This window comes from Brienomyrus brachyistius, chromosome 12, assembly GCF_023856365.1.
Source record: "Brienomyrus brachyistius isolate T26 chromosome 12, BBRACH_0.4, whole genome shotgun sequence".
NCBI lineage: Eukaryota > Metazoa > Chordata > Actinopteri > Osteoglossiformes > Mormyridae > Brienomyrus > Brienomyrus brachyistius.
Genome location: NC_064544.1, coordinates 17077354 through 17089671, shown reverse-complemented (window position 1 = coordinate 17089671; position 12318 = coordinate 17077354). Strand labels below are relative to the sequence as shown.

The window sequence follows — 12318 nt, the reverse complement described above, 5'->3', positions numbered from 1 at the left end:
AGACTCCCCATGTCTCTGAAAAGTTATAGAGGAAAATCTTAGAGTTATGAGTTGAGGAATAAAGCATGACCAGGCAAATGAATATTACTGCACACTTTTTAGCAACAGAGAGGTATTAGTGTACAACATACAATTCACTTTATGGAGCCTAATTACTACATAACTGCTGTAGGTTAACATTTTCTGTAATACCACATGTCTAACCAGGGAGTAGTGCAGACTACGGAACAGTGTAGACCCAGAAGAAACTGTTAATGTTAAATCTCTTAAATGTAAGCAGTCAACCATGGAAATTACATTATGTTCATTCATACTGAGATGCACTACATAACTTCCATCCATCCATCCATCCATTTTTCAAACCGCTTATCTTACTGGGTCGCGGGGGGTCCGGAGCCTATCCCGGAAGCAATGGGCACAAAGGCAGGGAACAACCCAGGATGGGGGGCCAGCCCATCACAGGACACACTCACACACCAGTCACTCACACATGCACACCTACGAGCAATTTAGTAAGTCCAATTAGCCTCAGCATGTTTTTGGACTATGGGGGGGAAACCGGAGTACCTGGAGGAAACCCCACAACGACATGGGGAGAACATGCAAACTCCACACACATGTGACCCAGGCGGAGACTCAAACCCGGGTCCCAGAGGTATGAGGCAACAGTGCTAACCACTGCACAACCATGCCGCCCATACTACATAACTGTTCTAGGTTAACGTTTTCCACAATTCTGCATTTGTAACCAGTGAGCAGCACCGGTACATTAAAGTTAAGCTAATGCTAACTTCGTGGCTTCCACAGGTGGGTTCACAGATGACTCCAACAGACTAGGGAGCAGTGTAGACCGCAAGGAACCATCTGGTAAATGTAAGCAGTCAAGCATGGAAATTACATTATGTGCTTTTATAGGGATGTAACAATACATTCAACTCACGATTCAATATGATTCAGGATTCTGAGTTCACGATGCGATTTTCTCACAATTTTTTTTAGCAGAATGAGCTGCAGACAAATGTATTCAAAAATATTCCTTTATCTTTCTAAACTGCAAAACGTGTCCTCTTAGCAGTGCAACTGAAATTGAATAAAATACTGTTTAAAAAAAATCCCAAATCAAAATAAGTAAAGAAAAAAAAAATCTTCAAATAAATAAACTAAGGCTTGCATGTGCAGCTTTTTAGCATGATTTGGCCTTTTAATAATCTTCGCTCAGGCGGTGGTGAATTGAGCTCACTGTGGTGCCGGTGGACATTCTGCAGCATGTTCGTTGTGCTATTTGTGTGTTATCAGTCTTTTACAATTTTGCACGTAGTTGTTGTCTTGTCTGTGCTTTTCTCGCCATTTTCATTTGTGATTACCGGAAAGCTAAAATGCTGCCACACCCCCGATTTAAGATCAGGTGGTATGTCCATCCATCCATTTCCTGAAACCGCTTAATCTCAACTGGTGTCGCGGGGGGGACACACTCACACAACTTCAGGGCCAATTTAGACACACCAATCAACCTATCCTGCACACTTGGACCATGGGCGGAAACCAGAGCCCCTGGCGAAAACGGGGAGAGCGTTCAAACTCCACACAGAAAGAACCTGAGACTGAAGCCCTTCTTTCAGTGATGCAGCAGCGCTAACCACTGCACCATCATGACGCCCAGCGGTCTGTCCTCAATTTCAAATTCCCTCGCCATCTCGCGTTCGGTCAAAATCAAAAACTGATGTACGATGTCGACGTGAATACGCAGTAACATCTGACATCGAACTGACATTGTGAAATCAAATGTAATATTACACCAGTTTTTCTGTTAAAGTATTTTGAAGTATTCTTAAATTAGGCACAGAGGTGGATATTTCAGGTCTAGAAAGTAAAAATCCAGACCAGGATTTTGTTTCAACCAACCAGTTGAGCATAAAGAGTCACAGAGTACTCAACTGGTTGGTTGAAACAAAATCCTGGTCTGGATTTATACTTTCTGTATCTGAAATCTTCACCTCTGATTAGCAATTTTCCACATCAGGCAGTTTAAATTGTCATACATTTGCATCGATTTTTAACCGATTCGCGATTCATCGTTACATGCCTTTTATATTGAGACATACATATGTAAAATGTGTTATTTCCCCGCCAAAGACATTGGAAATTATATTTAAATTATTATATTGGAAACATTTTGTAGTGAGATTTGTTTAATTCTAGCCTATATATTTTATTGTTTTTTATAATGTGCCTTAATGATAATTCTCAGGTGTAAATGTGGTAATATCTGAGTGAATAGAATTTAAAATTGTTTTTTTTTTCTTAATGTAAACTTTTAGGTTATTATGGGCTGCATAATCTGGGGGGCACATGCTACTTAAATGCAGTGCTGCAGACACTCTTCATGACTAAGAAATTCAGGGAGGCTGTGGAGAGGTGGGAATATTACCCTGCAAACCTGTCATTATGACCCACTATAAGTAAAATAAATTTTAGCTCATATTTCTATTTAAAATTGGAAATTGTCAAGTAGGGGGGTGCATGATACTGTCAAGTCAACTTATTATCAATCGAAATAGGAAAGCATCAGTTGGTTAGTTTATGATCCCCAATGTGTTAAAACAGATAGTTATTGACAAAATACTGTAAATCCTCATTTCAAAGGCTAATTTCAGAACTTTTATTGCCAGTATATACAAATGTAGCAAAACTGATTGTGGTTCATTGCTAAGCATAAAGTACAAGACAATATTCCAATGATTATTATTTCTCCCATTAACACCGTTATTGCATATTACACTTTATTCGTAGCTTAAAACCTAGTTCAGCTTTTGAAGATCATTTAACAGAGTTGTTTGAAAAGTTAAAGAAAGGCACTGCAGTTGTGGAAGATGATCATCTAACAAACCTTGGCATCACAAATAGTGAGTACATCCATATGAAGATCACTGTAATTCAGGTTGAATTTTGCTTAAAGTTTATCGAAGTAGTAACAACATGTAGGAAATGTACGTTTTATGGGATTTTTATTTACTTTTCGAGAATATGAACAAGATGCTGCAGAATACTTTCAGAAGATTGTAAACTTATGCAACTTTACCAAGGTGAATTTTACTTTCTTTCAATTATTTAAATTGAATTATGTATTCAACTTGAATCTCACTTCCTAAATTTATATAAAAATTTCAAGTGTGTATTTCCCTTACAATATAAACTTTATGAAAGTTATATTTTTACATTTACATTTCATTGGTGTAGATCTACCATGGCGAACTTAAAAATTATACCAAGTGTGTAAAGTGCAGACATGAAAGTGAGCCAGAATGCACCTCATTTGTGATTCTACCACTGGCTATTGAATCGCATCAAAGCTACAAAGTGGTAAGTAGCTATATACAGTAAATGGGCTTGTAATGACTGTTAGTCCAGTTTCTACCAAACTTAATCATCTGTACAACATGGCAGGTCAGCTTAATAGGGGTAATATCCCTGGAGAAGGGATAATAATCATGAGTTTGACTAGAAAAAAAATGTAAATTTGTCATAAAGTTGTTATTTCTGTGTAGTATAACCTAGATCCAATATACTGAGAGAATGTACTTAATGATTAACAGTCAATTGCAAAGCAGTCATAATATGTCCACCTGTAAATGTCTATAGGTCTGCATATGAGTTTAGCAGTCTGAAAGATCATTTACCATTAAAGCTAATTTCGCTTTTAATATGATGACTCCCCCTAATGTTGCTCTGCGCTTTATTTTACAGATGGATGGTTGGAATCAGTTCTTCAAGTCCTCAGGTCTGAATGGTGATAATCAGCTATACTGTGACGCTTGTGATGAGAAGACAGACACAGAAACAGTGGGTTATTGCAATAGTAATACATTTCTTAAAGTTATATATTTAGGCAGCAATAGATGTTTACTGTAACCATACTCAGAGCAATTGGTCAAGATTAATGTGTGAGCCGTAAATGCATTTCAAGCTGTTGTTCACGTGAGATTCTAACTACCCAGAGTAAAGCTGCACATTTCTCTTTGTGGTGGGATTATCTCTCCCTGACTACTGAGCTGTAAAGAAGCTCTAGGGCACGGGTGTCAAACTCCAGTCCTGGGGGGCCAGAGCCCCGCACATTTTTGGGTTTCCCCTCATTTAACACACCTAATTCTGCTCCTTGTGCTAATTACCACGCAGCCCTTGAGCTGAATCATTTGTGGTAGAACAGGAAAAGAACTAAGCTACATAGGGCCCTGGCCACCCAGGACTGGAGTTTGTCACCCCTGCTCTAGGGGCATACTCACACTAGCCCCAGTTGCCTTGTACCATGCCCGAGAATGACTGACTCCCCTCCCTACTGCCCCGCTGGTCTACGCTCACATTGCACTTAATGTTCTAGGCCTGAACACGCTTTTGTCATCATTGTGATTTTTTGTGTCGAATATAACATGGGAAAAAGCTGTCGCACTGCACAATGGAGTTTATGATTGAAGTCCTTATTTTGTGGCTTATTTGGCGTCATTTTGTGTGTGATGACGCATGGCCCTATTATAGATTTATCTAGTGTACAATGCAGTGATTTTTAGTTATTCGTATTGCTTGCATAAAAAGATGCTCCCACATTTTACCATCTATGTCTTAGAAGTTTTTGTGTTGCATCCAGCTGTTCCTGGATACTCTCAACAGTCCAAATTGCTAGCAAATGCTGCACCTCAGCCATAGACCCAAGTGATCCCATCTCATGTTTGTTACACGCTTGCCACTACCCAATCTCTAAAGTTTATTTTTTTTGCAACACAGTTTTGTGAAAAAAACAGATACAATCTGTACAGCCTGCCTGGTCAGTTCCTTCTGGGTCTGGTTCATGTATAATGCCTGTGTCAGTCGCATCATTGACATCATATCTGTGTTCTGTACCAGGGCCCAGTTAGCGATCACACTCAATGTATACCGTGCCCAAGTCCAATTAACAATTAACCTCTTCAAGTAGGCCTACCTCTTCCAATGAACCCAGGCACAGTTAAACATACTGTGGTCAAGTCAAACGAGCTGGACTTTGGGGGTCAACTGTGCTCGGGCACGGTACAGCTCACCTAATGTGAGTACACTCTAAGTTACACGTAACAGACAAGTGGAGTCCAGGTCAATTACTCATAACTGCAGTCGAGAGGTACAGTTAACTACAATCGTAACACTTCTTGATAGCACCACTATCCAGGAAACAGTTTGTAAAAGTGCAGTAATAAGCACAGTGTACAGTTTTTGTTTTTTGTTGTTGACACACTCATCCAATATTTCGTTTCTTTATCGAATCACAGTCAAACAGAAGCAATAGGTATAAAAGCCAGGTTAATTTCAGTCTGAAAGAAGGGACTGGTAACTAATGCAGATAAAAGTGTCAGAAAACTGAGACATGGGTTGTACAGTATACAGTGAGGGAAATAATTATTTGACCCCCTGCTGAATTCTTAAGTTGACCCATTAATAAAGAAATAAGTCTGCAATTTCACTGGTATGTCTGTTTAAACAGCAAAAGATAGATCATTAACAAAACAAGCAAGAAAAAATCATTATGTAACAAATGACAAATTGGTTTGTAACTATCTAGGGAAATAAGTATTTGATCCCCTACAAACAAGCAAGAAATTAGGTCAAGTACATGTGCACTAACACAACACAAGTAATACTTAATTAAGTATTAACAGATACCAAGCCATCATTGTCATTTAATAGCATTACTTTGTTAAATAGTATTCTTGGGTCACTAACTTGTTTACACCTTCAACCTTATCACTATGGGAAATACCAAAGAGACGTCTAAGGACACCAGAGACAAGATTGTTCACCTTCACAAAGGTGGAATCAGCTATATTACCATCAGCAAACAACCTGGTGAGAAAGTGACAACTGTTGGTGGAATTATTCGCAAATGGAAGAATGACAAAATAACTGTCAATCTCCCTCGGTCTGGGTCCCTAAGGAAGATCTCATGCGGAATCACTGATCTTAAGAATGGTGAGGGCTAACCCCAGATATACAGTACTGTGCAAAAGTCTTAGGCAGGCAAAGAAAATGATGTTTAGATTATCCTCGTGTTGGTGTAAAACTATGATATTATGCCTGTCAAAGTGTGTCAGCTTAGCCATTTCAGAACCTCTGCTAAAATCATCCTAGTATTTGCAGCGACCATCCAGTGCAGCCATGTATTTTTTCACTTGGCCACTAGCACACCTCATACAGCTAGTCAATCTGTCACTGCCTTTTTAAACCAGTATATTTAATTATTTATTTGAGCTGTTGGTGAAATTTAACAAAATCATGGAACGGCTGAGGTGCCCCTGAGGAGAAGTTTGAGAACTGAAGCGGTGTTCATCTAGCCATCCAACTAGATATCAGTAACTTTTTAGAAAACAGAAGAAATTATTACTAATTTTTATTGTGTTACTCATAATTTGCACATGTTCTCATGTTACATTGTGTTTAATGTTCTAAACATTTATTTGGACTGTGTAAGACTTTTGCACAGTACTGTACATGGGAGGAGTTTGATAATGATTCCAGAGCAGCAGGGACCACAGTCACCAAGAAAACCATTGGTAACATATCATGCCGTTACAGTTTGAAATCTTGCAGTGCTCGCAAAGTAGCCCAGCTCAAGAGGGCCCATGTTCAGACCCGTCTGAGGTATGCCAGTGAACACCTGAATAATTCCAATGAGGCTTGAAAGAATGTTATGTGGTCAGATGAGACCAAAATCGAGCTGTTTGGCATCAACTCTACTCACTGTGTTTGGAGGAAAAAGAATGCTGACTAGGAAAACCATGCCTACTGTCAAACACGGAGGGGGAAGCATTATGCTTTAGGGGTGTTTTTCTGCCAAGGGTATAGGACGGATGCACCGCATCGAAGGAAAGATGGACGGGGCCATGTACTGTAAAATCTTGGATGAGAACCGCCTTCCTTCAGCCACCCCTTCAGCGGGTGGGTCTTCCAGTAAGACAACAACCCTAAGCATACGGCCAAGGCAACAAAGGAGTGATTCAAGAAGAAGCACATTATGGTCATGGGGGGCCCTAGCCAGTCTCTGGACTTTAATCCCATAGAAAACCTATGGAGGGAACGCAAGCTTCAGGTATCCAAGTGACAGCTTAAAAACCTTAAAGATTTGAAGGAGGTCTGCAAAGAGGAGTGGATGAAAATTATTGATGATCTGCACACAATCCTGGTGACCAACTACAAGAAACGTCAGACAGCTGTGCTTGCAAACAATGGTTATTCCACCAAGTACTTTTAAATATGTGTTCTAAGGGATCAAACACTTATTTCCCTAGATAAATGACAAATTGACAGGTTTGTAACTGTTACATAATGTTTTTTTTCTTGCTTGTTTTGTTAATAATCTATCTTTTGCTGTTTAAATAAACATACCAGTGAAATTGCAGACTTCTCATTTCTTTATTAATGGGTCAACTTAAGAATTCAGCAGGGGGTCAAATATTTATTTCCCTCACTGTATATGAGGAAAAATGGGAATGAAACACGATTTAACTCAGATATGATTGGAGAAGATAGACAGGTTTGGGTTGGCCAAGTATTTTATATTTTATGTATTTCTGGAATGGTCCACAATCAAAAGTTGCCCAACGGACTCAATGTAGTTGTAGGAAGCATGAGAGCCATCATGGGCCAGCATCCCTGTGGATTGCTGGTTAAATTTTTTATTTTATATCTATTATCTAAATGTATTAGCATAACCATTCCATGTTTTTCTGAGAAAATATACACTTGCTACCCTGATAAACAGCTTTAAACATTTTCTTTGACAGCGTATTTGCTATTTATAATCAAGGACTTAAGCACAGTTCTGCATTTCAGCCATGTCCAGTGGTCATTTTTTTAATTAAACCTTGTCTGTTTCTCCTCCCTTTGCAACTCAGGTTTGTGCATTAGTGAGGTACCCTGAGGTCTTAACCTTACAACTCAAGAGGTTTAACTTTGACTACAACTACATGATGTATATGAAAAGCAACTGCACAGTGGAAATCCCCATCAAACTAAAAGTCACTCAGGTACTGTACAAAGAGCAGGTTATTTACTTCATAATTTTGATTGATAGATTGTACTATTAGTGTTTCGATAATGAAAAAATGGTTACAGAGAGAAGGTTCCATTCATTAGGAATTTACACATTGATAACATTAAATAGCAATGAAAAGACTTAATACATAAAATTATGTGTACAAATGCTAACAGACCTGTGGGATATACTGTCTTATGGCCTATCCTCAGGGTCTGTGTTTATTATAGGCATGGATTCAGCCTAACTATGTGACAGTAATGTTGAACAATGTATGTTTGATATCCAATCCACTATATTTTTAGACTGTATATTTAATGGTACTTCATCACCAGCATTAGTCAAATCTCAACATGCATCACAAGGCAATAGCAGGCAATTTAGAAAAAGAAATGGAAAAAGTAGAAGGGTGTGTCTGAATAAGTAAGTGTTCTGTAGTAAATAGTTATACCTCGATAATATACACTATACTGCAAAAAGTATTATGACACCCCCTCCAAATCATTGAATTCAGGTGTTCCAATCACTTCCATAGCCACAGGTATATAAAATCAAGCACCTAGGCATGCAGACTGCTTCTACAAACATTTGTAAAAGAATGGGTCACTCTCAGGAGCTCAGTGAATGCAAGCATGGTACCGTGACAGGATGCCACCTGTGCAATACTGTAAGTCCATTCGTGAAATTTCCTCGCTGCTAAAAAATCCACGGTCAACTGTTAGTGGTATTATAACAAAGTGGAAGCAATTGGGAACAACAGCAACTCGGGAACAAAGTGATAGGCCATGTAAAATCACAGAGTGGGGACAACGTATGCTGAGGTGCACAGTGTGGAGAAGTCACCAACTGTCTGCAGAGTCAATAGCTACAGACCTCCAAACTTCATGTGGCCTTCAGATTAGCTCCTGAACAGTGCATAGAGAACTTCATGGAATGGGTTTCCATGGCCGAGCAGCTGCATCCAAGCCTTCCGTCACCAAGTTCAATGCAAAGTGTCAGATGCAGTGGTGTAAAGCACGCCACCACTGGACTCTAGAGCAGTTACTACAGACAAAAAAAGTGAGGAAAAAGAAAACTTCCCTGCTGAACAAATCTAAACCCAACCTAGTTATTTAGGCTTGATAACTGCTGTCAGAAAACTGGCCTAGCAGGGAACTGTTACACAGGAATGTACATGAAGTGCTACTTAAAGATGGGAATATACATGCAAATATACCTATAGGTGTTTCTTGTTTTCTAGTATTTATATTTACTGAAATTAATTAGATTTCATCAAGTCTTCATTTTCAGAATTCTGATTTTTTTTCTCCTCACTCTCTCTCAGGAGCTCTATACGCTCTATGCTATAATCAAACATCGAGGTTCTGTGAAATCTGGACATTATTACACCATCATCAAGTCATTTGAGGATGGAAATTGGTACCATTTTGATGACAGCTGTGTCTTTCAATGTGACCCCAAGGTACAGTCTCTTACTGTCTCTCACCTTTGACATATTTATGAACAGGATGATTGTTTTTTGTTTCTTGTATAATAATGATTATGGTTTAAATGAAACACATTTTCTTCACTGAAAGTTGTCTAGAATGAATGATGGAAAATATTGAGCATGTCCTCCAAAACTTCTTCAGAATGTTTTGTTTGTTTGGGCACATGCCTGCTTCATTTTGAATGATTATTAAAAACCAAAACTGAATTTCATTCAAAGACAATGCTGAATTTTTCATCTATAGTATATTCCTTCCTCTGCAGATAAATGATCAGAATACCGTCATCACGTAAGAATTTTCCTTCATATTATACTATATTATGTTTAAACCTATGATTTTGTTTATTATAAATAGTACTTTTTTATTTAAATGTAGTGAAACTAATAGTTCCACTGATGTTATTCAACTTGAACGTTCCCTCATCTATGTACGTAAAAAACATCTGCATCCCACAGGTCTGAACATGCCTACATGCTGCTGTACACAAGACGTGAGTTAATTAAAATTCTTAATATCTTACACTCTTATTGCTGATGATGCTCTTGAACACAATGTACAAATCTGATTCTACTGAGGATTTTATTATGATAATTTTTAAATTTACCTGTAGAAAGGGGTGTTGTAAACATGAAAACTGATGCTAAACCAATCATAAAAAGTGCTGTTACTGAAATGCAGGAGACAATGATTCTGCTGAAAACTGCTTCGTTGAAAGACTCAAAGTTAAAGGAGAGAACAAAGGAGGCTGTTTGGATGTGGGAATTGATGCTGGCAGAGGATTTGAAAAGGTTGATAGACACAACAGAGGCTCTAATGAGGCTGCTGGAAATGCTGGAGGGAAATGGAGATGCAAGAACCATGAAGAAGAAAGGGCTGGGTATGTCCATTCATCTTCTGAAACCGCTTGTCCGATTCAGAGTCGCGGGGGGTCTGAAGCCTATGGGCACAAGGCAGGGAATAACCGAGGAGGGGGCACCAACCCATCACGGGACGCCAACCCATCACGGGGCGGCAACCCATCACGGGGCGCCAACCCATCACGGGACGCCAACCCATCACGGGGCGCCAACCCATCACGGGGCGCCAACCCATCACGGGGCGCCAACCCATCACGGGGCGCCAACCCATCACGGGGCGCCAACCCATCACGGGGCGCCAACCCATCACGGGACGCCAACCCATCACGGGGCGCCAACCCATCACGGGGCGCCAACCCATCACGGGGCGCCACCCCATCACGGGGCGCCAACCCATCACGGGGCGCCACCCCATCACGGGGCGCCAACCCATCACGGGACGCCAACCCATCACGGGGCGCCACCCCATCACGGGGCGCCAACCCATCACGGGACGCCAACCCATCACGGGACGCCAACCCATCACGGGGCGCCAACCCATCACGGGGCGCCAACCCATCACGGGGCGCCAACCCATCACGGGACGCCAACCCATCACGGGGCGCCACCACATCACAAAAGACTGAAAATGCTCCCATTAGAAAGGCAGGAAACACTGGCCGTGGGAAGGGAGCTAAAAAAGATTGTGAAAAGATCACTGCAGATAAACGAGATGAATGCTCTCCAAAAGTCCATGACGTCAGAGAAGAGGACGGGAGTAAAATAAGTTGTTTCAGCTTTTTAAAACGACCTAAATTAATTTTTTTTTGCAGAAGATGACTATCTGTCAGTTGCTTTGTTGCAGTAAAATCAGATCAGAGGATGTTAGAAAGTGATGACTTTTGTAATTCTTCAGTAAATACCCAATTATTGTAAGTGATGGGGAATACAATATAAGTATTGTATTCTCTGTTCTAAGTAACAGAGCCTCTGTTCTCAGTATTTTTTTTGTTAAGACAATTGTTAAAGATGAAGAAAAGAAGAAATAGATAAATACAGACACTCCTTTACTTACGAACGAGTTATGTTCATATATGAATATATGTGACTGTTGCTACAGAGTCATTACTATTTTTCACAGTTGCTGTGTGTTTGACTGCAGTATTCTCAGTATAGTACAGTTGATATCCCCCTTGTGACTTTCTGTGAGTGTTTAAATGCAGTACAGTTGTTAGTCACTTGATTATGGCTACGGAACAGTAAACACTAAATATTATTCATATTAGGAATAATATTGTCGCCTGTGTAAACTATATTTGTCCAGAACACACTGGTGTTCATTTCAAATTATATATGAAACAATTTGGTTTAATCATTGTTTTTGTCGTGCCCGGCTCGTCCGCTCCTTGTGTGTGCCACGCCCCCTGATTACCCACGTGTGCTTCCCTGATTGTCTCCAGCGTTGTCTGATTTCCATGCTTCGTCTTGTTGTATTTAAGTCCTGGTCTGACGTGTTTCCCCTGTCCGTCATTGTGATTAGACGTGCTTCCCCATGGTCTCCGTGTTGGTACTCACCAATAAACCCCTAGTTTGCCCCGTATTCTGCTTGCCTGCCTAGTCTTTTGCACGCCTGCCCGCACGATCGCCGTTCTGCTAGCCTTGATCGTGACAGTTTTTTTGTCTTTTTCCTTATTTCTCACCATTCTGTTCTAAATTATGAATGTGTGAAATGCTAACTTAAACAATCACTCTTGTATTTGAGTTAATGACACAAAAATCATACCATAACATAAAGGAATTAGTAACTTACAGTAACTGTTTAATAATTAAATTGCTTCATCTGTACAGCCAATACTGAGAAGTCCATAAAAATATCCTCCTTGATAAGGCACTGGAAGATGGACGGACGCCGTTCATGGGACTTTCTGAGTCTTTCTCT

The 12318-nt window shown here is 40.0% G+C and overlaps 1 protein-coding gene across 1 annotated transcript; it reads left to right on the top strand.

Moving 5' to 3' along the window:
- Window positions 1-3089: 3089 nt before the first annotated feature.
- Window positions 3090-12074, top strand: LOC125704899 (ubiquitin carboxyl-terminal hydrolase 36-like). Its single transcript, XM_048971041.1, has 7 exons — window positions 3090-3360; window positions 3745-3840; window positions 7914-8045; window positions 9378-9515; window positions 9806-9831; window positions 9999-10033; window positions 10222-12074. Exons 2-7 carry the CDS (start codon window positions 3745-3747, stop codon window positions 11217-11219), a joined length of 1425 nt encoding a protein of 474 aa, XP_048826998.1. The 5' UTR covers window positions 3090-3360; the 3' UTR covers window positions 11220-12074.
- Window positions 12075-12318: the final 244 nt, after the last annotated feature.